Raw genomic sequence first — 27,638 nt, 5'->3', positions numbered from 1 at the left:
CCAAATATTTACTATAGTTTAATTATTTAAAAGAGAAGATAATAATCATGGTTTAAGTTGTTATCAGCTAAGTATAAACTGGAGCTTTGTTGAGTCCAGTGTCAACCCGCATTTTCAAAGGGCAATAAACTAAATTTCTAATGACTGTGATCTGCTGGGCAGTGCTTAAATATAGATGAAATACTTTGCACCTAGGTCCCTGCTTACATTTATTTATATACATGGGCATATTTTCCCTTTACCTAAGTGTATGTCTATATGTATATAAATCTTCAAATGAATAAATGCATAAATATACATGGTATTCTAGCTTACAGAATTATAAATGTAATTCAGTTTACTCCCATAGAATAAGATTGAAGATAATGAGAACTGAATTAAAGCTTACTTTCTTTCACAGAATTCCTCAGAGAGAGAAGACTGTAATAATGGCGAACCCCCTAGGAAGATAATACCAGAGAAGAATTCACTTAGACAGGTATGAAATTCAGTCTGTCTTAAAATAAAAAGCTACCAACAACAAAACAAAAGACAGGAAACCCTCAATTTGCCATTCGTTAAACACTGGAGCTTAAATTAAGAGTACTCTGAAGTTGAGATGGCTATAGCCATCAATTTCAATCAGGTAACATTGTTTTCCCAGTCATTTAAAAATATCCTAGGTGTACAAGTGTAGGACAAGTTGGTTGCTTACAAGTAGTGAAAACAACACCAAAGAAAAGTTTTCTTGTTCAGGAAAAATAACTTGAAGTGCTTAAGTGCAGATAGTAGAATAGTTGGCTTTAAACCTTATTTTCTTTTTGAGATTCTTAATACATTTTTAAAAAATTAACCAAAAGGGATCTGCCTCTAGTGAAGTTACCTCAGTATTTGTTTGCCTTTTCTAAAAAGTAAAGGCCATTATTGATGATAACTTAAAAAAATTTTTATTCCTCATCATACCCCACTCCCCAAAGGTAACACATTTTACTTGGAAGGTTAATTCCATGGTGCTCTCTTTTTTAAAATTAAAAGGTCCAAACACTATGTTTAAAAAATTTGCTCTTCTTACTGCCTGCTGCTGCAAGCTCTTACATCTTCTGTCTCCCAGTAACATAGAAACAGGTTCGTACGGTGTTGCCAGAGAATAAGTATACCACCTCTTCACTTTTAATATAAAGTTGGATAAGATGAGCACCAGCAGTAGCAAAAATAATTTTAATTTACCTTACTTATGGCATTATTCCAAGAAAAAGGAGAAGAGGTAGAGTACCCACCACGAACCCGCTATTTGTTCCATTCTAGCCTCATAATCACCCTACAAAGTTGCTAGATGGGGTCTCCTATAGATGAAAAAAATGGAGACTTAGGGAGGTTGGATGACTTGCTCATTAGGTAGTCAGTGATTTAAAATCCACATCTCAGTGTTGCTCAGCTCAAGCATTTCTGCTTCTTCCTTCTGATTCCAGTTTGTATACAGTGATAATATAGGGGAAGAATATGTGAAACTCTGATATACTCATTTTTTATTTACTGTATGCTAAAAATTTGGGGATGGGCACTTTTCCTTTTTTGTAAAAATAATTGCTTAGTAAGTAGAATTGAATCCATTCAGGAAGCATTGTAAGAACCCTGGATGATCAGTAATGGACATTGTGCAGTTACATCTTTAACTATTTGGAGACAAGCACCTGATCTATAAGTCTAAATAAACAGAACAGTTATTGAGTAAGATAAATTTAGAGGTGGAAAGACTATGCCCGCTATACAGAAACAACTGTCAGAAAACAATGACACGAAAAAAAGTTTTGGCAACTTTATTTAAGCTAACAAACGAATTTTCACTCTGCAAAGTTATAAATTAATTTTAATAGGCTGATCCAGATGGTCCATTTGGAAAATGGATAGGCTGATCTGTTGAAAATTAAACTAAATTTATCTCTCTCATACTTCAAACTGAAGCAAGAGAGAGAATCGTGCCTATTAAGTCCAGCACATACAGATGGACCAGCAGGTCACACATGGGACTAATCTGATTCATTTTAAAAATAAATGCATACATTATTGAATCATTTTCTACTTGCAAGATCTGTTGTGTGCAGTATTTGAAAGAGATTTGATGTGGCCTTTTCATTGCCTTTATAGGGTTCACTTCACCCTCTCCACTTTAATATAACAACCATTTTGTTTTTGTTTTTGGTTTTCCTCTTAGTGCTCCAAAATGGTTTTTCTAATATCTGTCATTCAGTGTTGAGATCCAGGCTCTGGAGATTAATTAGGTCATGAGGCTTTTTCCCCTCCTCTCTTTGTAAAGGGTTTTATCTCTATTCTCTTTATGAAGAGCATGAACTCGGTGTTCTTGGAAAGAGAAATGGCCTTTAGAAACAGGGAAGTAGGAGATCCTCCTGGGGCCCTCTGAATCTTTTAGCTTCTGGGTGTTTTAACAGCCCCATGAATGCAGATTTGTAAATTTATTGCAGTGCCATCTGGTTTTTTGCTCCAACCAGATTACTGTTGGCTTGTGTCTGTCTATTGTGGTGGTCACTCCCTAGGAGCTTGCCCTCTCAATCTTAGGGAAGAGTGATGAATAGCAGGGGTCAATAGAAGCAGGTCACAGGGCAGCTGTCCAGGACTGCCCTGAACTTGATTACCCCACTGCTGATTTTTTAAATGTAGGACATAATATATAAGCTGTTTAAACTCCCTCTTTTCTCTGTTGCATGACAATAATGAAGGGCCATTCCCCCCTCCCCCACTTTATTCAAGTTATACAGATAAAAGGATGTCAAAGCTGCCTTTTACCTAGTGTTGATGCGAGTAGGATTTGCATCATATAGACCAATCTCTTGAGATTCTTTTGCAGGTTCTTTTCCCAGATTTCTAATGGGATTTCAGGAACTCTTACACTATTGATTTTAAAATGCATGGTTACATTCTAACAAGTTTAGTATTGTTTTAAACTGATTTTATAGTTTACATTTGTTGTTCTAACTAAGTATAGTTTCACAGGTGATGATAGACTGTGACCAGTGCGTGGTAACTTTGAGTTATTTTATCGATAAATTGGAGAAGCTGAAAAAAGAGTCATCAAACAATTCTTAAGACATTTAAAGAATAATGAGGGAATATTATAAACAACTGTAATCCACAGTTTTGGCAATTTAGATGAAATGGACAAATTCCTTGAAAAATACAGCTTACTGAAAGGTGAAACAAATGACCATTGTCTGATGTTTATTAAAGGAATCACAGCAAAAGACTCCAAATGGTTTCACAGGTGAATTCTATCAAATAATGCACTCTTGTACAAACTCAGAAAATAGAGAAGGAAAGAACACTTCCTGATTGTATTGTGAAGCAGGCCACCATAACCATAATTCCAAAACCTGGTTGACAGACATTTAGCAGAAAAAGAAAGTATTGAAGGAAAAAGTCAGGAGACACTACACTCTGTCTCACCAAGCCATTTTGTATACCTGTCTTTCCATCTAATTTCCACTATCAGAAGGCAGGAGAGTTGTTGGGGAGAGAGAAGCAATGTAACCTTTTAAATTTCTGAGTTTTGGAATAATCTTCTTACCTCCCTGCCTTAAGTAAAGTGTGAACTTTTGTTTAAAGAATGTACACAGTGGGTGCAATTTTCTTTCTTCTTTTGTTTCTAAAATGTGAAGCCAAGGAAACCATAGCAACTGTTTTCATAGCTTTTATTCATATCTGCAAACAAGGGCAAAGGCCTGGGAGGGTACATGAAAGTACTCATTACTTTTTGAAAATGTAGCCTTACAACATGCAACTCCTTCTTTGCTTCACATTGGTGCTAATAGGATCTGTCAGCCCTGCTTTTCTCTGTAATTGAGTAAATTGTGACCTCTGTCTAATCCTTCCCCCATCCCCCATTCCCTTTGTGTATGTGTCCACTTACCATCCTGAGAACGTGGGCAGTGATAAATAAAGTATTGAGTAGAGCTCTCTCAACTCTTTGAAAGCAGCATGATGCCAGCCCTCTAGTTATATTTCTTTAAGTGTTTACGTTTTTCTGTATTCTTTCTCTTGTGTAGCTGGAACCCTGGGGATGCAAAGCCATGAGAGAGGCCAAGAAGCTAACAAAGTAGCTGTCTCCCTTGTTAGCTTGTTCCTTTATTCTTTAAAAACAAGATAAAAACCATCTGGCTCAGGGCATTACATTTTCCTCCCCCATGCACCTCTATAGATGGAGACTTCACCTGCAGTGAGGGTTTACATTGATTAGGGAGGGAGCAGTAATTCAAGCTTCCATCCTCTTCAAGGATACTTTGCAGTCTTTAAAGGTGCTGACCCACTGAGTTAAACTGTCAAGGGAGGATAAAAAAGTATCTTCATCCCAGGAGGTAACAGCTGCCAGGTTTTCAACACCTTGCACGCTGCTGGAAAAATGTCACAATTGTCAGCTGAAAGAAAAATGACTCTGTTGTCATCTTCTGTTAATGACTGGGCCTTATAAAGGGAACTACATAAGCCTTGTAGAAGGAATAAGTAGATGTTTTCCTTTCCTATCGCCATGTCCCCAAATTCCTATGCTGTTCTAAACATTACCTTAGAGTAGATCCATAAAAAAACAGCCGTGAAGAACTTAAACAGCCCCATATAAGCATGGAGGTCTGATTGGCATAGCTCCTTTATACAGTTGAATGAGTAGGAGGAAAAAGCACATCACTGACAGAAAATGACATTATAGTGTGTATTAACAAAACAACAACAACAACAAGTCATTCATAAGCCAGTGAACTGAAAGAAAACACACTGTATTTCTGCTCTTTGGAGGACAATTTGTTTTCAGGCAGCATCCAGATGGGTAAATACCACGACATTTCTTTTTTCAAGAGAGACACTTCTTTTCTTCTTAGAAAAAAAAAAGAAAAAAAAAAAAAAGAAACCCACTAAATTTTACTTCTTTTAATATCTCTATAATGTTTGTATATGAAGGCATTCCCTTCTTTTTGATTTGATTGATGAGGGGAAAGGGTTTAATGAAGTCTCTGATATTAGCCAGGCAAGTTTTTTTTTTTTTTTCCTATTTGTTTTAGGTTAGTCATTTTAATTGTATTGAGTAATTAGAAGGTACACACAGCCAGGGGAGCTTTGTTCTGATAATTGCTCAAGAAAACCGATTCCCTATCTGCTGTTGCTTTGTGTTAAGACATTTCTCCCTCTAGTGGCAATAGTAAGCACTTTGACTTGGCAGTAGGCAAGGTGTAATTGCAATATGACAAACTATGCTTAAGGGACTATCTTGTAAATACTTCAGTTTGGGGTTTGGCATTATTTCATTATATATGTGTGTTTTTTTCCCTATGAAACGTCCTATCTCCCCCCCACCCTCCCCACAAGTGCTTTGGGCTTTGGATGGAAAAAAATTGCCAGAGATGTTTATTAAAAAAAAAAAAAAAAAAAAAAATCACAGTGCATCCTGGGTAATGTTTTGCAGCTTGACTTAATTTTAGTCATCTGTTTTAATTACCTATTTATAAAAATGCTTTTGCATTTGTAGACATTATTTAATACTTTGGAAGAAGCACCTCATTTGAAATAAATAAATAAATTGTACTTATTTTAAATAGTCCATGTAAAAGACCTTAAAGGTAATTAATGTAGGTCTCTTAAGTAAGACAAAAGTGATCTTTCCAAGTCTGATGAAGTGATTTGTTTATTTAACTTCCCACTTTGGCTGAATCCTTCAGAGTCTAATAACTTTTTTTTTTTTTAAACATGGTTTGGCAATTTGTGTCTAGCTACAAAAACCCTTCTTGAAAAAGAAGCAATTTAATAACCAGCCTTCTTAAAATTACTTTGAGGAAGGAAGACTGTATAGGGGGTTGGTGTTTTGTTTTATTTTTATTTCAGTGTAATCATTCTTTGATGAATTGTGTAATCACTGACTTAGTAAAAAAAATATTATTGAACTCCTGGGTTGCAATGACCATAAAAAGTGTATTTTCATATAGAGACTTGAGATATTGTGAATAAATTATAAAGGAAACAGCTTATATGCTGGTCGAAGTCCATATAGACCTCATTTTGTGTTCAGTGCTTAATGTGGATGTACCACTTAAAAAAAAAAAAAGAAAAAAGAAAAAGATGGGGTTGGGGAAGTCCTATTGTGCCCTTTTGTAGGAGTCTTTTAGAAATCTTCCCTAAGAGTAACTTGGAATGAGATCAGATGTAGCATTGCATCCATTGAATGAGATTGGGTAGCATCATTGTGGCATTTTTAAAGCCCCGTTCTAGCTTCCCTAGATGTTGCCTTGTAGTTTGCTTTTTCTATTCCATATTCTTCCTGGGGACTTGATTTGATGTTACCATATATCTGAAGGTCCCTGTCTCCCCCTCTTCTTGCCCCCCAATCACTAGCCATTTTCATTATACTGTATCTTGTTTTGCTATAGGGCTGCTGAACAGATTTTTTAAGCAGCTTTTTGCAAGGTTAAAAGAATGCAGCTTGGTAACAAGTTTGTGTCATTTTAAATATATACCTTCTAGTAAATAAGGAGAAGTCTGGCAATCAATCCCTTTTAGTGTGTTATATGTTTCACCTGACAACTAAACCTTCTATTGATTAGCCATTACTTTGTTAGATAATCCTATGTCATTGAATCCATTGTAAAAAATTAAACTCTTTAAAATGTTTTACCCTAGCAGCACTGTGAAAATTGAAAACTTGTTCAGAATTACAGCCTGCTTTCACAAAGAAGGTAGTTTTCAGCAAGGCATCTTACTGGTTTATGCTTATGTGCTTTATATGCAATATAAAAATGTATTAAAGTACTCCAACGCAAAACTCTCTGCCTCTGGTTCAGCAATGTAAGCTACCTTTTCAAATGTTTCATGGGGCAGAGCCTATCTTGCCAGGGGCAATTAGACTCACTAGTTTAATTTTAGCCTGGAAGGAGTCTTGTAATAGTAAAATATTGAACGTAAAATACTGAATTTTTAAACTTTTTATTCCAGAGTGATTTTAGGACTGTGACAAGTTTTAGTTTACTAATTTATGTGACTTTCTTGAGTGGTAAGCAAGATAATATACCCATTTTACAGATGGGATGGCTAGAAAATAAAAGCTTATGTATATCATTACTGGAAACTCTTCCAGGTCTAGAACTGGTTTCCTAAATCTATATAATGTTCCCCTGAGTATCCTATACACATTTCTTTTTTTTTTTTTTTTAAGATTTTATTTATTTATTCATGAAAGAGAGAGAGAGGCAGAGACACGGGCAGAGGGAGAAGCAGGCTCCATGCGGGGAGCCTGATGTGGGACTCGATCCTGGGGACTCCAGGATCATGCCGAAGGCAGGCACTAAACCGCTGAGCCACCTAGGAATCCCCAACATTCTTAATTTTAATATTGTTTTGGCTATCATAGATACTTTGCATTTCTATATAAATTTTAGAATCAACTTAGCAATTTCTTTTAAGAAGTTTGCAGGATTTTGATTTAGCTTTTATTGAAACTATATATTCCTTTGAGTAGAATTAACCTCTCAATAATATTGAGTCTTCCAGTCTGTAAACATGGTATATATCTCCATTTAATTGCCTTTTTAAATTTTTCTAAACAGTGGTTTTTAGTTTTCTGTGTATATTTCTCACGTATATTTATTCCTATTTATTGTTTTCCAATGCTATTGTAAATGTTTTCATTTGATTTTTGACTTGACCTTGTTTCCTGTCATTTGTGAATAAAGACAATTTTATTTCTTCTTTCCAAGTTATTTGCCTTTTGTTTCCCTTTTTTGCTTTATTTGAATGGCAGTGGCCTCCAAAATAATGTTGAATAGATGTAGTAAGAGAACATCTTTGCCTTTTTCTCAGTCTCAGAGGGACTGTGTTTGGTCTTTCACCAATAAGTATGGTGTTAGTTGAAATTTTTTTAGATTCCCTTTATGGGATTAAGAAAGTTCTCTTTTATTTCTAGCTTGCTGAGATTTTGCTTTTGTAGTTATTGTCATCATGAATAAATGTTTAATTTTGTCAAATGCTCCCCTCCACACTTAATCTGTTAATATGGTGAATTACATTAGTTGACTTTATTAAGAACTTTTGTGTCCGTGTTCATGGGAGATAACGGTCTATAGATTTCTTTCTTCCTTCCTTCTTCTTCCTCCCCCTCTCCCTCCCTCCCTCCCTCCCTCCCTCCCTCCCTCCCTCCCTTCCTTCCTTCTTTTTAAAAAAATCTTTTAAAAAGATTTTTATTTATTTATTCATGAGAGACACAGTAAGAGAGAGGCAGAGACATAGGCTGAGGGAGAAGCAGGCTCCCTGCAAGGAGCCTTGATGTGGGGCTCGATCCTGGATCCCGGGATCACGCCATGGGCCAAAAAGGCAGATGCTCAACTGCTAAGCCACCCAGGCTTCCCACATTTAAAAAAAAATTTTAAAAAGTCGGCTCCACACACAGCTTGGAGCCCAGTGCAGGGCTTGAACTCTCAACCCTGAAATCAAGACCTGAGCTGAGATTGAGTCAAATCCTTAACATAGTCACCTAGACACCCCTGTATTTTTCTTTCTAATATCTGTGTCAGATTTTGGTGTCAGGTTTATGCTGCCCTCATAAAATGAGATGAGAAGTCTTCCTCTCCTCCTCTATTTTCTAAAGGTGTTTGTGTATGGTCCGGGTGTTATTTCTTCCCTAATATTTAATAGAATTCACCAGTGAAACTATCTGGACTAGAAGTTTTCTTTTTGGGAAGATTTTTTTTTTTTTAATTTATGTCGAATAATTTTCACTTACAATGTCAATTTCTTTAACAGATACAGAGCTATTCAGATTTTCTATTTTTTATTGTGTCAGTTTGGGTAATTTGTGTCTTTCAAGAAATGTGCCCTATTTTATTCAACAGATTGTGAACTGTTCATATTTTTTTTTATTTTAGTACTCAGATTATTCTGTATTGGGCTAATGCAAGCCCCTTTAGGTTGTCACCTGTACCGCTCTGACATATCTCCATCATTCCCTGTATATCTCCAGTTTCATCTTATATTTTCACTGTCCAATCTTAGAATCAGCCATTTCTCCAGAGAAATGGTTCCTTTCAACATAAAATGGTATTTAGAAGCCAAGATTTATACCTTAACTTATATTTTACATCTATATTAATATATTTTGAAAACCATGGATTTACATTGGTACCTGCAATTCTAATTCAGTACCATAGAGTTTCTTTTAGAAACTCTCCCTTTCCATATTTATAATTCTTTTTTCTTATAGTAAGAAACCTGGTTTGAGATTTTTTTCCCTTTTAGCACTTTAAACATGTTGTTTCTTCTAGCCTTCATTGTTTATAGTGAAACTTTTCATGCATGCCTTTATATTATTGACGTCAGGTATGGAGTATCCCTTTTTTGTTTGGCTACTCTCAAGGTTTTGTGTTTGTTACTGATTTCTAGCAGTTTTGACTGTTTGTGCCTAGTTCTTTTCTTTGTATTTAATCTCCCTAAGAGTTTGCTGATCTCAGATCAGTAAACCAGTGGTTTTCACCAAATTTGAGAAATATTTGATTGCTACTTTTGTAACCTTTTTTGTGCCCCATCCTCACTTCTCTTCTGGGTTTCCAGTTTATGCATATGTTAAATCATTGAACATTTATCCCACAGATAACTGGGTTTCTGTTCATTTTTTTTCTTTTATTCTCTCTTTCAGTTTAGATAATTTCAGTTGATCTGTCTTTAGTTCATTGAGCTTTTCTTCTACCATCTCCAATCTGCTTTTAAGCCCACCTAATAAATTTTTATTTTCAGATAATATACTCTCCATTTGAGATAATATACTTTTCCATTTTGATCTGGTTCATTTTAGATTTTCATTTTTTCTGTTGAAAATTTCTATTGGTTTACTTGTTATGACTATATCGTTCATTTAAGATATTGAATGTGTTCATTACAGCTTCTATAAAGCCTTTATATGCTGATTCCCATACTAGATCATCTCAGGGTCATTTTCTACTGGTTCTTTTTTCTCTTGACTATGGGTTTCTTTTATCTGCTTCTTCTTACATCTAGCAGTTTTGTTTTGTGTGTGTGTTTAAGATTTTATTTATTCATGAGAGACACAGAGTGAGAGGCAGAGACACTGGCAGAGGGAGAAGTAGGTTCCATGCAGGGATCCCGATGTGGAACTCGATTCTGGGACACTGGGATCATGCCCTGAGCCAAAGGCAGATGCTCAACTCCTGAGCCACAGGGCATCCCTAGCAATTTTACATTATATAGCAGACATTATAAATGACTCATTGCAGAGACTCTGGATTCTTTTATTTTCACTGATTAACTTAGTGCCTGATCACTGTGACTTCACAGAATGTTGGTTTTACATTTGTTATGGCAGGTACATTTTGATTTTACACCCCGTGCCCCCCAAGGTAGATCCCTTACTCCTAAGACTTCCTGTTTACTCTTACTGCAGGGTCATTCCAAGTTTTCAGTGAAAGTTTGAGATACCTTTAAGTTCCAACTTAATCAAGTTCTAAATTCTGTCTCCCCTCATGGGCAGCAGCTGGAATCCCTGCTCCAATCTCACTGGAATCCTTAGAGTCTCCCATTCATATATGTAATTTGGGTATTAGCCATGGATTAGAGTAGAATTGAGCCTCACTTATGGCTCTCTCTATTTTCTGTGATTTCTCTTCTCAATCTCCAGCCACTATGGCAGCCTTGAAGTCCATCCTTTGGCATATCAAGCCAATAAACTGGCTTTAAAAAAAAAAAAAAAAGATTTTATTTACTTATGAGGAACACAGAGAGGCCGAGACATAGGCAGAGGGAGAAGCAAGCTTCCCAGAGGGAGCCTGATGAGGCACTCGATCCCAGGACCCCGAGATCACCCCTGAGCCAAAGGCAGACACTCAACCACTAAGCTACCCAGTTGCCCCAATAAACTGGTTTTCTAATTGAATTTCGGTTACCCTGCACCAAGTAGATTGGTGAGTACCCTCAGGAAAAAAGCACATAAACGTGGATGTTACCCCATGTGTTTCTCCTTTTTTAAGCTCAAGCTACTCTCCCCCCAGTTTCTTAGTACTTTAGGTGATTCTCCAGTGCCTTTAAATAGTTATTATTAATTTTTCCCATGGTTTATGATTGTTATGAGGGTTAATTCAATGTACGCATCTCTGCCTTTATTGGAACTTGGATTCTTTGGTTTACTTTTTTTGTTATTCAGTATATACCAATTACTTCATAAGTGTCTTTTAAAAATATAGGAAGTTTCATTTAAAAACTTGTATGTTGTTATACATGAATAATGTTTGTGGTATTAGTAGTTGGAAAAGAAGTACTGAACCCTGAGCCCAGAACATAAATGCACCAGTAGCTGTTACACACAGAGATCAAATGATCCAGTTTATTCCTTTAAAATATGTTTTGAAATAATTTCAACTTAAATGATATAAGAATAAAACAGTTAAGTGGATAAATTTTTAAAAGTTTAAATTGTCTAAATGGAAAATCAATTTTATAATACTTTTTCTCCATGTTCTTATTTTTTTAACCTATGTTTTTCCAAAGAATGATAATTGACCAGAAATGAATAGTTTAAAATATCTATGAATCCATTGCTAGCATAAGTAAGTACATAAGAGAAATCATAGCTTTTCTTCACAGAAAAAAATTCTATTTCATAAATGTGGAAGGAAAGAGGGAAATTTAAAAACATCAGAACATCACAGTAAAAATTACCATAGGCAAGATCAACCAATGGATGCTTAAATTAGCAGGCAAAAGTTGCAATAGAAACCAAGAATTTGGGTAGCCTCAGATTATTTCCCCCAATATATTTAGTAATTCCTAAAGGAAAAAATAATAAACTTATATTGGAGAATCTTGGCAGACATGGACCCTAGGCAAATGATACAGGTTAACATCACTGAAAATGCTTATTAACATGTCTCCTGATTTGATATATTGAGAAGGGTACATCTTTCCCAATATTGTATAACCCCCATGTGATCATGAGAAAATATGAGACAAAGCCAAATTGAGAGACATTATATAGACCAATCAGTACTCTTCAGAAGGGTGATAGTCATAAAAGACAAGACTGAGGGGATCCCTGGGTGGCGCAGTGGTTTGGCGCCTGCCTTTGGCCCAGGGCGTGATTCTGGAGACCCCGGGATCGAATCCCACGTCAGGCTCCCGGTGCATGGAGCCTGCTTCTCCCTCTGCCTGTGTCTCTGCCTCTGTGTGTGTGTGTGTGTGTGTGTGTGTGTGTGTGTGTGTGTGTGTGACTATCGTAGATTTTTTAAAAAAAAAAATAAATAAAAAGACAAGACTGAGAAATTGTCACAGATTAGAGGATACTTCAGAGACATGATAACTAAATTCAGTGCAGCATCTTTGGGTTAGATCCTGAACAGAAAAAAGGATATTAGTAGGGAAATTGGTGAAACTCGAAAGGAATTCTTTATATTCTACCTAGTTGATTACTTAGTTTTGATAAATGTTCTGTGGTTATGTAAGTCATTAACGTAAGGGGAAGCTGGGGGAAGGGTATACAGAAACTCATTTTTGCAACTATTCTGTAACCTAGAAATTTAAAAAATAGATTCTTTCCTATTGTTGGTTATAAGAGATTGCCTGCCTATGTCTTAAGATTTTTCTTTTTAATTCCAACACGTATAGTTCTGCAACATAATTGTTCTCAAAGAGTGTTCCTAAACTGCATTAGCATCAACTGGGGGCTCATTATTAAAGCTCAGAAGCCTAGGGATGGGACCTAACAATTTGTATGGTGTTTTGTTTTGTTTTTTTTAACAGATTTTATTTATTTTATTTTAGAGAGAGGGAGTCGGGGGGGGGGGGTGCAGAGTCAGAAGGAGAGGGAGAAAGAATCCCAAACAGACTTTATGCTGAGCACGGAGCCTGACATGGGGCTCCATCCCATGACCCCAGCCGAAACCAAGAATTGGTCACCCAACCGATTGAGCCACCCAGGCACTCCAACAATCTGTGCTTTAACGAGCCTTCCAGATGATTCTGATATATGCTAAAGTTTGAGAACCATGATTTATACCATTAGTGAAAACTTTGATTATTAAAAAAAAACATTGTTTTACTATATTGTTGTTAATAATGTTTGCTTACCATAAAGTATAGCCATTTTTTAAAATAGTGATACAATACATGTGACATAACATTTACCATCTTAACCATTATTAAATGTACAGTTCAGTGTATTAAATACATTCACATTGTTACATAACTGTCACCACCATCCATCCCTCAGTCTTTTCATTTTGTAAAACTGAAACCCCCATACTCATCAAACAATAACACCCTATTTCTTCTCCCATCTCTGGCAACTATTGTTCCACTTTTTGTCTCTCTTGATTTTGCTTACTCCAAGTATTTCATATAAGTAGAATCATACCGTATTTATCTCTTTTTTTTTTTTTCGTATTTATCTTTTTATGACTGGCTTATTTCACCTACCATAATGTCCTCAAGGTTCACCCATATTGTAGCATATGTCCGAATTCCTTCCTTTTTAAGGCTGAATGCTATTTCATTTGATGTTTATGCCACATTTTGTGTGTCCCTTCATGTGTCATTGGACACTTGGGTCATTTCTGTGTTTTGGCTATTGTGAATAATGCTGCTAGGAACATGGATATACAAATATCTTTTCAAGATTCTGCTTTCAGTTCTTTTGGGTATATACCCAGAAGTGGCATTGTTGGATCCTGTGGTAATTCCAATTTTAATTTTTTGAGGAACCACCACCATGCTGTTTTCCACAGCAGCTGTATACTTTTACATTCCACCGTCACTGCACAGTGGTTCCAGTCTCTCTACATCCTATCCAACATTTTGTTTTTTTTTGTTTTGTAATAGTAACCATCCTAGTGGGTATGAGGTGGTATCTTTGTGGATTTGGTTTGCATTTCTGAAGTGATTAGTGATGTTGAGCATCTTGTCATGTGCTTGTTGGCTATTTGTATATCTTCTTTGGAGAAATGTCTGTTCAAGTCCTTTGCACATTTTTGAGTAGCACCCCATCTTCCATACATACAGTGAGACCACTGCTGCTCACATCCTTGTTTGTGAACTCATCAGTGGCTCTTGTGGGCTCTCACTTTCTTTGCTTCCACCTTTCTTTCTTTGTTTCCAGTTCTCGTAAGTCTGGAATTTATACATAAGTCTATTCATGTGTTGATTTTGATAATAGGACAGAATAATTTGAAAACTTTACATGACTGCATTTCGGTATTTAAATCTGTTTCCAAAAAATTCTCTTTACAGACTTATAACAGCTGTGCCAGACTCTGCTTAAACCAAGAAACAGTATGTCTAGCAAGTACTGCTATGAAGACTGAAAATTGTGTGGCCAAAGTAAGTAATTTTACTCATCAATATTATTATATGGCATCATAACAATGCTTTATCTATAAACATCTTCACTTAGTATTGCTATTAAAGATTATCACAGGATTTTGTATTTAAAGTAGAATACAGCAGGCATCATTTCCAAAGCAGATTGTAAGTTGGAGTCTTCATCTCTTGATTTGCAAAAGAATTTTTGGTTCTGCATTCTGGTCACACTCCCATCTAATTCACATTTGTTACTTGACACTAGCTATGGATTATTACAAATAAGTAAGATTCATGAAAGAAAATATACAGTTATTTTTATAAGGTTGTTCATGGATTTTAAATATAATTGAGAATAGAGTAACCATTACAAGGATTGAGAAATATGCTAGAGAAAAATCCAAATATTCTATCACTATTATTATTTGTTGAGTGGTCAGTGATAGAAATATTGCTTTTGGTGATTTTGATCTGAGTGGACAAGTATGTTTTATCATGCATATGAGCTACCTTTTCTCATGTATTTCTATAGATACATATCTATAGATGCAAAAGTAATCACATATTAGAGATCTTCCAGTCTAATAATTAGAAATCTTCCAGTCTAATAATAATAAACTATGGCTCTGATCTTTCAAGTATCTCTAACTATGTAGGAACTTTGACCTAAATTTAGATAATAGCAATTTTGATTATTCCAAGAGTAGTATAAAATTCCAGTATGGGCTCTGTTTCTAGACATTTACCTTGCATATATGCAAAATTACCACCTTAGTAACTATTCAGTTTTGTCACTTAGAACATTTCCAACTTTAACTACTTTAGTCTATTTTATTATACACTCAGTCTCTCAGTTACTTACTGTTATTATAAGAGCTGGAGCTGGTCATCAGGCAGTCTCCATCCTTTGCTGCAAAAATAAAAGGACAGTAGTATTTGTTATTATTTTTATTTTATTTCTGAAAACTTGCAGTAGTTCCTGGATCTACTTAATCAATGAAACTATATCATATGAACTATAACCATTAGAAATGATCCATATAAGAAATGTCAAAATTTGTTTAAAATTATAATTTAAAAAGGTAGAGTTGGTTAAGTGTTTCTTAGAGTGTCTTAGCAATTTGCTGTAAAATATGAAAATAGCAAATTACATATATTTATTTTTGCAGTCATTTAGTCACAACTAGCAAGTACTAATTGACCCTATTTTGTACCCAGCATTTGTTTTTTGTTTTTTTTTTTTTTTTTCATTGTACCCAGCATTTGTACATTGAAATGGGGGACCAGTTATTTGGGCTTTTAAAAATAATCTTTCTCCTTTTTGGCCGTGTTGCTTAGTTTCATCACAAGTGGGTGACTTCTGGCTAAACAAGGTAAAATCTTAGCATGAGCACCGATCCAAGGACAGGGTGACAATTTTAATGAGTTTCATTGAGAGCTGGCCAAGTGAGCATCTGTTCCTTTTGTTTTCTCCATACTTTGTAAGCCAGGATCTCTAAGCTATATAGTCATGTTGGTGTGTGTCTGTATGATGTGTTTTGTTTTTCTCCCACCCTCTACTTCAGTGGTGCATGGTTAGAAATCTTCTGGCATCTGGCATAATGGCATAATTTCTTCTATGCTCTTGGGTGAGGAAATAAGTTTGCTCATTGCTGCTCATCTGTCTGTTTCCTTTGCTCCCAGATGGTGACCCTCTCATCCCATTCTTGCTTATTTTAACACTATTCTGACACCTATATCCTTTCATCGTCTCATTAAATACCCTAATTTAAAAATGATTTCTATCATTTCCTTTGAAACCCACCTAACTTTTGGTTTCTTTTATTGGTCCATATCCTGGCTTCTGGTTCATTGCTTCAGATTTGAGTGGAATAATCAGTTGGACAATGGCAAATAAAAACATACGTAGCTAAAAAAAAATTATTTTTTGTAACAGCCTCCAGTGAGGTACCAATAACATGGGAATAGACAACAAGTTTTCCCTTTTCTATTTACATGTATTGAATGTATCTCATGATTCTGTGCTGTTTCTATTGGTCTCTTTTATTGCTTGACCTTTGAAAGGTAATGACTTGCCATTGTTTTTGTAGGTCTGCAAGCCTGTCCCTGTTTCCTGCTCTCCACCTTTAGCCCTTACCTGAATAGTCTCATCTGCTACACTTGATATGCCTGCAGTAGCTTTTAAGTTGGTACAAGTGTCTGTTGTTGATTCGGGTTGGACTCCAAAGTGGCCTTGAATGTCCAACATCTCCATTGTGAGAGCAACTATAATATAATGATAACATTTTTGTCCTCTAGTTTAAAGGAGCTAATTGCTGAAAGAGTGACTTTGGTTTGGGTGAAGATAGTCATTATTATTACTGAATATTGTTTATTATGAGTTTTAGAGAAGACATTAATACCAGTCATTCCCTGAAAAACAGCAAAGTTGTTACGTTCAGACCCTATAGTATATGGTATGTGAATCTTCTTTGCTAGAAATACCTTACCATAAATGTTTTATAATAGGCCTATGAAAAGGGAGCCATTTGTCCTCTTTAGAATATAAGAAAACAAAGTGGTAAGACTCTAGGTTAATAATAATTTTCTGAATTTCTAACTTGAAGAATGAGATCTAAGAAAGGATTTAAAAATAAAAGTGCAGGAGGGATTGTTTTAGCAGTGTAACTTAGTCCAAGTAATATTTGGAGGCATTGAAATGTCTTTTATTTTCTTCCAAAGCCTTTCTTTTACTAATTATAGCCCCATGGTTCATGAGATTTGTTTGGAACATGATGAGCTCTGTATTTATTGTAGCTTTAAACAGACAGTCATTATTGACTGCCAACTTAGTCTTTAAAATCAATAATCACATTGTACCTAATTGTCAACCTTCATGATGTTTTTTAATTCATAAAGAAAACTAACTAGAAAAATGAAGAGCAAAAAAAAAAATGAAGAGCATTAATTTTTGTTATCTTTTTGCTGACTTTATTTAAATATTTACTGAAAATTTTGGTTTCATGTTTTTCCTAATTTACTTTTTACACACACACACGTGTGTGTGTGCACATGCACAGAATTAAAAATGAGTTGTTTGAACACATCTACCTAGATTTCTGCTCAGATAGGAAAAGTTCTGCCTCTTTATGTTTGGAAAATAAACCTCTTCAGTAGTCCTTTGTAGATAGTCTGTATTGTGGTTGGTTGTTGTTCTTGTTTTTTTACTTGAGACTAATAATCTGTTTGCAACTGACTGAGACAGAAAAATGTGATGTTCCTTTTCCACTCACTCCAGATTTTGATAGAAGACTTGTTTTATTTATTTCCAAAATTATATCCGCAGGAAACAAGCTGTTTAAATTCAGATTATGCTGAAGCAAAATGGTCCTGGTATGAGAAGCAACGTGCTGTTTTACGAGCACAGAGTCCCTTTTCTCATAACTGATTGATAGTAAATATTTTCCTGAAGAATTATTGCCAACCATGAACAGTGCAACTGTTTCACTTTTTTTCTGTGCTACTTGCTGTACCAGCCATCGTCGGTAATTAAGATCTACAATTCACAATGCAGACGTTTGCACTTCCTCTGGGTCTGCGCTATTTATAAGGCATTTCAGCTGTTCAGAGTTTCTTTTGAGTTTTAAACTACATGTTAACAGGCTTCTTTAATATACTCTTCCACAAGTAGCATGTCAGATGGGCCATTCTTTGCACCAGCCTCTCTATCGGGTCAAAACATTAGCTTTGTGAAGGATATATTAAGATTTAACCATATCATCGAGGCCAGTGAGGTTGGAAAAATTCTGGAATATAATGTTGTTACACATTAGCATATCACTATTTCAAAAAGTCAGGAATAAAGTTCAGAAGTACTATTTTTTCTTTCATTTTCATATGTTCATATGATTTTAATGAGTGCTAATGGGAGTTATAGAGAGGTTCTGAGAAGTACTGGTAAAGTGACTTTTCCCAGCTCACTTTGAGGTAATAATCAAGGACCATTGTTATAAACAAGAATTTGTGTGTTGTCAGATTAAGGATACAAGAACACATAACCTCCTAGATGTGTATGATATTTAGGAATGCAGACGTGGGACACCAAAATGGATCAGTGGATTGACTGCACATTTGTTGTATAATCATCATCAGGAACCCTAAGCAGCATATGCTATTGGAGAGAACAGTATGAACAGGAATCCTGGTCTGTATTAATTTGATAAAATTAAAAGTCATTTTCAACCATTTCAAGAGAGTTAATTTCAAAAGAAAAAAAGAGAAGTCCAGACCCCAGTGAGAATCTTCTTGAATTATGCCCTTGATTGAGAGAACTGCTTGCGCAGTCTCCTTACTACCTGCACTCATTGCTAAACAAACAGAAGAAAGAGATAAGCAGAAAGCTGTCAACAAAATATGTGTAAAACTTTGCCACAAGTAAGGATCAGACTGGCTCTTTTAAGCCTGAAGTCAGCTGCGTTGATTCTACGTGTTAGCCGCTAGCATCTTCCAGCAGGGCAGACCTGCAGAGAAAGGCAGACACGTGCTTCCGTGCTGATTCTTGATGGGCCCTTGAATAGAGACAGAGCTTCAAACAAAGCCTTTCCAAGGCAGTTTTATTTGCCAAAACCTGAAACTTTCTGTAGTTCTTTTGAACTACAGTGTTTCTGTAAACTTTTTTCCCCTCAGTGAACTCTTTATGAACCTTTTTTTTTTTTTTTTTTTTTTAAAGATAGCAGCAGTGGTTCAACTGTTGGGAATCACTGGTATATCTGACTCAGGCACTTCAAGATGCTAGAACCTATTCACATTTCTATCTAGCCAGGGAGCTAATAAGATTAAGTTTCTCTTTGTGGATTGGTCCAGATTAGCAGGAGATGAGCCCAGTCAGTGTTTTCTTCAGTGAAAAAGGAAAGGTTGGGAGAGAGAGGGGTAAAGGAAGAAAGTTCTTCATCAAGAATTGACTGCAGTATTGCCTGCTGATGCATGTCGGATCACCCGCATCGAGAGATCACATGGCTTCTCCAAAAGTCAAACGATCAATTCGCCTCGTTTTGGCTCTGTACTTAATGCACAAACAGTGCGATCTGCGGGGCTGTAATTGCATTGTTAGGGCCAAGGAACAAGCCTGTGCCTTTTCAGCAGACAGCTGGCAGGGAGAGAGGCATGTTGTTAGGAAAGAGAGAGGCAAGGCAAATAAAATTACTGCTAACGCTCAGAGATCGGCAGGAGTCCTACTTGCCTAATCTTACCGGTGGGAGCAAGCGGCTGTTGTAATCCAATTATAGCAGCATAAGCAATTTGTTAGACACTCCGCATAATGTAACAATTTCCCAATAAACTCTGACTTGTAATAACGTCGGCAAGAGTCCGCATAAATCTGCCCGAATGGTGGGGGCTGGAGCGTTCGGCTGGGGGCTTGTAATTGGCGCCATCAGCACGTTTTGCGGAGTGCAGTATGGTGCAGTCTTTTAGTGCAGGAATTTTAAGGAGAAAAGCATGGCACACGTTTCTTAGAAAAAGAAAAGTGGCCATTAAAAGGGGAGCAGCAAGAAGGGCATACACTCATGCCTTCACATTACCTAGGAATCTTCCTGTAGAAAGAAAACAGGAGGAAGCCATGTTTCCTTCAATACTAAAGGGGGGGAGGGGGAAGAGTATGTGGACTAAATTCCTTTATTTAAAAGGCATCAGTTTCTATTATTTATACCCCCTTCTCCAGCTCCCCAAAATGCTGTTCGGGCAGCATTTAGCTAACATTTTTACAAAAATGTCCATAGCCATGTAAGACTAGAAATGCCAGATTTAAATCTATTTTTTTCTAGAGTTTAGCATTTTCTTTACAACAGGAAAATAGATTTTCTTTGTGCCCCAAATAAATCTTTTAAAGATATTATCTCACTGAATAGCAAACCTTTCGGTAGAGTTCTGCCTTCTGGTTTTTGAAACCATCTCTTACTGAGGGTTTAAAAACTAGCTTGTTTGCTTAGCTGGCTTCACTCATTGCTTATTTTCTATTCCACAATATATTGTGAATGTCCATGATACTAGGATTAGTAATCTTTCTTGTTGAATGTTTACATTGTATAAGGATACAGTTTTTCTTATTTAAGACTATACCTGTATGATCATTGTAGAAATAATTTTGATTCCTAAGTCATAAAATTTCTGTTTTGGAAAAATATTTGTTGTGTGGAGCAGAATAGAACCTCCATTATTTATTGATTGACTAGCATTTATGCTCACAGAATAGAGTTTATTTATACAAGGTATAGGAAGTGAGGAGTGCTCATAGATTTGAGTTAATAGACAGATTTTCAGGCTACTGAATATGTATTAAATGTTATCTACTTTCTTATGCCAACCCAACTCTTTATTGTTGTTAATTTGTGTCAAAACAAAGCTTCTGAAATAAGAATAGAATCACTCAAAAATATCATACTTCTGTGGGTATTATTACAATAAATATTTACTTTCAGTATAAACATTTCCTTCTACTGAGGCAAATGCTGCCTTGTTTGACTGGAGCTACATCAATAAACTGCAGTGCCTCTAATAAAGCCACTCAGTGTCTGGGTTTAACTAATGGCTGATTTTCATGGCTTTGACAGTGAGCTGTGTGCGTTATTTTCTCCTGATATTGTAAAAATAATGAGAGCAAATTAGAACAATCAGTTTACACAGATAGCTCCTGATTGGAGGCGATGGGCAATATGGCAGCAGGTAATCCATCTTCGGGCTCCTGTCACATTAACTTCAGCAGTGTGAAAAGATCAGGTGGGGTAAGCAGGGATCCTGCCCAATCGGAACACTGAAATTAATGAGAAGAGCATTGTTCTGTGATCAACCTTTTAATTAGCAAGATTGGAAGCAGGGAGTGATGAAGGCAGCACCACAGCTGCACAATGCCAGGCACAATTCCTGGAAGGGGAAAGAAAGAAGAAAAAATCTGTGGGTTTTACATCATACTTTTCTTGCTCTATACAGGCATTGTGTTTCCATTCTAGAGCTCACATATAGACTTTTAAACAAATAATGCCTACTTTGCAACACAATGTCATAAATATGTTTGATGTGTTAGTGATCTATAGGCTGTAATTCTTTCAGGGGTCATTCAGGGTTTTGAATATCGGTATACTTTCTTTGGCATTGCACATTGGGTTTTAATTTTTAATTTTTTTAATCAAGTAAGTAAAGAAATTAAATTTTAAGAAGATCTGCCTTGTCAGCCTCCCACCACCCAATCCCTCCAGTCTATAGAGTTTTTCTTGCAAGTAGCATGAGAGTTTTCTGGTTTGGAGCACTTTTGTCACTTTGAGTTGTTTAAAAGAGGAGCAAAGTCCAGGCAGTAAGCTGTGGTGTATTTAAATTGTATTCTTTCTCGATTCTGCTTTTTAGGAAAATCACTTTTCCCCCCACATGTCCCTGACTTCTTAGTATTGAGGGCTGTGTTATTTCAATTTATATAATTAAGAATTGAATATCAATGAAGTATAGTGTTTATAGGAGGAAGGAGGTGGAAATCTATGCAGTGACTGGGACTAAAGGCTGATTCATCCATTTAAAGCTCAGTTATACTAAAATTGAAACCTTGTTAATTAGCCCTGTAATATTGGAAAATGTGGTATAAAGCTATGGAAGACATTAATGAGTCAGATTTTCTCTGCCAAATCAGTGTCTGTTTCTAGACCTACTTTGATAGGCTCTAGCTTTGGGAAAAATATGAGGTTTTCAGGATTTTAATCTTTATACCTTAAGCTTTGTTGCTCACTGTAAAAGCAAGAATATAATATACTCTATGTAAATGAATCCAGTTATCTTCCAAAGATATGTAAAATAAATTTGGGGTTTTTATATTAATAATTAATTGACTTAGGCATTTATTTAAAATACTAATACATAGGAATGCCTGGGCAGCTCAGTGAGTTAAGTGTCTGCCTTCAGCTCAAGTTATGATCCTGGGGTCCTTGGATAAGACACCACGTTGGGCTTTGTGCTCAGCAGGGAAGTCTGCTTCTCCCTCTTCCCCTGCTTATGCTCTAACGTTTGCTCACTCTCTGAAATAAATCAATAAAATCTTTTTTAAAAAAATAAAATACTAATACATAAAAAAACAGTTATCAGGTACCCATCTGAGTACAGAATTAACAGTAAAGAGCCTAAAGTACAGTATCAAATATTATGGTTAGGTGTAAGGTGATCTTTTCTCGTCATAGTTAATAGAAATTTTTTCATTTTTTTTTTCAAAATGTGTATAACCAATGGAGAGTCTATCCTTGCAGCCCTAAGATACTATATTTACAGAAGGTAAGCCCCTAATACTATACCCCTGTGCAAAACTCATAGAATAAATGTACTTTACTTCTGTGTAGTACCCATCACCTTACCCCTTGCCCCTAAAATCTTTAGTATTCATTTTGGAATTCTGTCAGAAACCTTATTTTTGGTTTTGTTTTGTTTATTTTTGATTGATAGCTTCTCTTGAAAATATTCCTATTCAGTATTTTAGGATCAGTGACTTAGTACTAATCTGTAGGACTTGCCCTTACCTCCCCAAACATACATTCTAAGGGAATGGTGCTACTGTGCATATTAATATTTTAAAGCCCACTTGTAGAATTTTTCATGATACTTTTCTACAATACTTAATCTGGAAGAGAGATTTTTATACTTATAGCTTTTATGGATTTTTGTGGCCGTTCATTTTCCTTTCTCTTAGTTTGACAGTTTCAGAAGCCTGGGCTCATAAGCTCTCCATGGAATACATTCTTAGTCATATGGTGTAAATAGATCACTTAAAAAGCTCAAGTGTAACTTGAGCTCTCCCTTTTAAACCTCCCAGTACTCATGAGCTCAGGATCCATACATGTAAAATCTTATTCTTATGTCATGACTCCAGCTTGTAAGGCAAATGATCTATGAATTTAAGTAACTGTGCTACTCTATATCAACTTTCTACAAAATAACATTGGTGTTTCTCCCTTTTTCCCTATGATTCTGGATTTCCATCTGACCTAGTGATCTTGCCAATATTTGTTCTTATTGTTAGAGTTCTTTTCCAGTAAAATTGGCTCTTTTAAGATCAGTGTTAAAATAAATGTCTCTTTTTTGAGGGCATCTTTTTTTTGTTTATATAGTAATTACAGAGAAGTCTAACTGGCTGAATGACCAAGAAACTCCTTTTTGTTTCCTAACAGAGATAGAATTATCAAGTCACCCTAGATTCTACTAATCCCAAATCTCATGAATAGGGTTCATGTTAGAGAAATTTTCATTAGTCTACTCCTTTGGAGCTCACCCAGTACACCCTTATTTAAAGTTCTTATGTATGGAACCAGTTGAATCTCTGATGCTGTTATAATCCTTCCTAAGTTCCCCATCGCCTCATTTTTAGTTTAGGGATATGTTCCTATATAACGAATTGGAAGGGTTGCCTGGGTGGTAAGGTTAGTTAAGCGTCACCCTTTGGCTCAGGTCATGATCCTGGGGTCCTGGGCTTAAGCCCAGTGGGTAGTCTGCTTCACTCTCTGTCCCCCTACCCCAGCTCATGCTCTCTCTCTCTCTCTCTCTCTCAAAATCTTAAAAAAAAATTGGAAAATGTCCATTTTTTTACTCATCTACAGGATGGAAGACCTTTATCTTTTTTTTTTTTCCCTTCCTCTTTATACTCAAGAGTTCGAGGAGGAGAGAAAATATGTTAATATTTATTAAGACCTGTGGGCAGCCCGGGTGGCTCAGCGGTTTAACACCGTCTTCAGTCCAGGGGTGTGATCCTGGAGACCCAGGATCGAGTCCCACGTCAGGCTCCGTACATGGAGCCTGTTTCTCCCTCTGCCTGTGTCTCTGCCTCTCTGTGTCTCTCATGAGTAAATAAATAAAATCTTAAAAAAAAATTATTAAGACCTGTGTTTAGGCACTATAGTGCTAGCTGTGTTAGCTATTTCAAAACTTAAGTGAACCTGATAAGATGGATGCATAGTCGTTATTTTATAGATGAGATACCTGAAACTTATAGAAGTTGAACCTTTTCCCAAGTTTTCACATCTCTAATTTATAGGGTCAAAGTTTGAACTCAGATCTCTGACTACAGAGTCACTTCTGTACTATACCAGGTTGCCTTTCAAATAGTATTTGGAGGCCCTTTATATCTCTTCTACCATTATACTTGGCTTCATATTACAAAGCACCTATAGCTTTTTTTTATTTCATTTCTATAACACTTTTGACATCTAGCAAATGTTATTTCTTCATCTCCCCTGTCTCCTTGACTGCTTGTAAGATATGTTGTCTTTTTTTTTAAGATTTTATTTATTTAAAAAAAAAAGATTTTATTTATTTATTTGACAGAGAGCACAAGCAGGGGGAGCAGCAGGGGGAGAGGGAGAAGCAGGCTCCCCACTGATTGGGGAACCTGACACCAGGCTGAATCCCAGGACCCTAGGATCATGACCTGGGCTAAAGGTAGACGTTTAACCCACTGAGCCACCCAGGTGCCCCAGAAATGTTGTTCTGACTGAACTGAGCCAAACCTTGTATTCAGAAAACTTAAGTGTCTCTCTTCTGGGCTACCTAGTCAGTAATCCTCTTATGTAACTTTAAATGTTACTCAACAATAATCACCTACCTTATAAACATAGGTCTTTAAAGTATCTAAGATGACCATATGGCTCCATGGCTCCATGATCCATTGTTCTACATATAAAATGAGTGGGACAGTATGAGTCCTATATAGCTAGTTCAAGGTGGTGACTCACACCTTCCTAATTATTTTAGAATACAGATCTCATCCTACTATCCGTGTTAGAGTTTACATTGTAAGTATATATTGGCAGTCCTTTTATACCAAAAATGTATTTTTCCTGACTAAGCTTGGTAATTAATTTTGTCAATTAAAAAAATGTCCCTTAAGGCTTCCAAGCTCAGGCTGTGATTACACTTCAGTAAATATTTTTATATTTGTTTGCATGCTCTAGACAGATTGGTGATTGCAAAACATGGTAAGGTATCAGAATTAATAGTTGGACCTTAAAATCCTGTTTCAGAGAAGAGAGAAGCAGCTTGGGAGAGGAATGAATCATTGTAAAGAAACAGGTTCATTGAAAGCAAATGAAAACAAAAAGCAAACAAACATGGCTATTAGCATATGCACACACATAGAATTTCTTTTTTTTTTTTTTTTTTTTTTTTATTTCTTTATGATAGTCACACAGAGAGAGAGAGAGGCAGAGACACAGGCAGAGGGAGAAGCAGGCTCCATGCACCGGGAGCCCGACGTGGGATTCGATCCCGGGTCTCCAGGATCGCGCCCTGGGCCAAAGGCAGGCGCCAAACCGCTGCACCACCCAGGGATCCCTGCATATTCTTTAATGGAAGGAATAGAAGTTTTTGATAGTTATGATTGACATAAATTTTATGCTTGGACTTATAAAAATATGTGAGAAGTACTTGCTCACGTGGAACACTAAAACCATGACAAACAGGAATGTCGAAATACTTCTAGAAGAGTGAACTAAATGTAATTATGTTTTATATGTCAGATATCATTTCTTTAACTTTATACATATTTTCTTAGAATATCTAATAGCATAAGGAATTTAATTGTAAAGTTTTGTTTTGTTTTGTTTTTTTTAACCTGAGAGCAAGCCAAAAGGGAAATATATAGAGAAAAACATGTTTAAAAAGAGATGGTTCCTACAGTGTTAACTATGGAGTGTGTAGCGTGACTCTGTAATGGAATATCGTGGCAGGGGGTATAATACTGTAAATAAGATGAATATGCCACTTGTGGATTAATGGGCAACCTAAAGAGTGGTTTTATTTACATCTATGTGTGAGGTTCTTTTTCATTTTGTGTATTTTCTATTATGATTGGAGTACTTACAAACCTGACAGTTTTATTAGGGAACTTCAAAAAAAAAAATCAGTTAGTTTCCTTGGATCTTGCCTTATGTGTTTTTTGTAGAATTAATATAGTGTCATTTTAGACTTTAAAATCGATAGGTTGGAGGAGTTTTTGTTAACTTTTTCTCTGGGTGATATTTAAGGGAAAGAGGTTGATACTGAAATTAAGTCCAAGAAATACAGCTATCTTTTATATTTTGTTATGAACACTAAGGGGTTGGTACAGGCTCCACATGTATCCACATTGCAGTAGATTCCATTTTCAGTGATAACAATTTTGTGAATATAGGATGTTTTGAAAGGTTTGGGTACTGAGTAATATAAACACTGAAACACTTACAGGAGCTATTATCTGAACATTGTAACATGAGAACATGCAGTAAGGGTAAATTGTGAGAACTTTTTATAACTAATTTTTTGATCAACTCTTTAGGTTGCTGTGGATTGCCAATTAATATTATTATTTAGTGCTCTTGAAACTTCAGAAGTTTGAGACTTAGATTATTATATATTCTCTGCTTCCTCTCAATTGAAAAATGTGCAAAACACGTTCTTTTCAAAGGCAAATGGTATGCAAAAGTAAATTTCCTTCATTGTAGAGTTTGAATGGAACTAATGTTCACTTGCAGAAGATCAATTCTCAAATTCTATTTGTTGAGTCTAATTGACTTTTAAACAAAACTGTAAATTGTTTTTTTTTAGTATTGAGATTGTAATTTCAAATTTGATAGCCTTTTGCACCATTATTTATTGAATGTTTACAATGTGCCAGATGATGGGTTAAAGGCATTACACTCTCACATAAATCCTCACAACAGGGGATCCTTGGGTGGCTCAGCGGTTTGGCACCTGCCTTCGGCCCAGGGCGAGTCCTAGGATTGAGTCCCGCATCGGGCTCCCTGCATGGAGGCCGCTTCTCCCTCTGCCTGTGTCTCTGCCTCTCTCTCTCTCTCTCTCTCTCTCTCTCTCACTCTGTGTGTGTGTGTGTGTGTGTGTGTGTGTCTCATGAATAAATAAATAAAATCTTAAAAAAAAAAATCCTCACAACAGTCTCATGAAGTGTACAACCCTATTTTGCATACAAATAAATTAGAATTCAGAGAGAGGAGCAACTTGCCCATGTTGCAGAACTGGAATTTGAACCCAGACCGGCCCTATAGCTGTGTACTTTCAACCACTGTGGTTTGTGGTACACAGAAATTAGGGTGTGTGTGTGTGTAGGTAATTGAAAAAAGTTCTCTGTGGTGCCTATTAAATGTTAACAATTTATGGGATGCCTGGGTGGCTCAGTGGTTGAGTGTTTGCCCGGGATCAAATTCCACATTGGGCTCCTTGCATGGAGCCTACTTCTTCTCCCTCTGCCTGTGTCTCTGCCTCTCTTTCTGTGTCTCTTATGAATAAATAAATAAAATCTTTAAAAAAATGTTAACAATTTACTAATA

The 27,638-nt window shown here is 36.1% G+C and overlaps 1 protein-coding gene across 11 annotated transcripts in view; it reads left to right on the top strand.

Annotated features, from left to right (window-relative positions):
• The window catches only part of BTRC (beta-transducin repeat containing E3 ubiquitin protein ligase), a 185,906-nt gene that overhangs the window by 103,534 nt on the left and 54,734 nt on the right, over positions 1–27,638 (top strand). For 6 of the 11 annotated variants that reach the window (XM_072805618.1, XM_072805619.1, XM_072805623.1 and 3 more), the window contains 2 exons: positions 401–478; positions 14,251–14,340. In XM_072805618.1, the coding sequence (XP_072661719.1) occupies positions 401–478; positions 14,251–14,340 (168 nt within the window). The remainder of the gene's footprint in view (positions 1–400; positions 479–14,250; positions 14,341–27,638) is intronic. The other 5 variants (XM_072805628.1, XM_072805624.1, XM_072805622.1 and 2 more) reach the window with 1 other exon arrangement.

This window comes from Canis lupus, chromosome 29 (assembly GCF_048164855.1).
Source record: "Canis lupus baileyi chromosome 29, mCanLup2.hap1, whole genome shotgun sequence".
Classification (NCBI taxonomy): Eukaryota; Metazoa; Chordata; class Mammalia; order Carnivora; family Canidae; genus Canis; species Canis lupus.
Note: the sequence above shows the minus strand (reverse complement) of the source record. Positions and strands in the feature narration are given on the sequence as shown.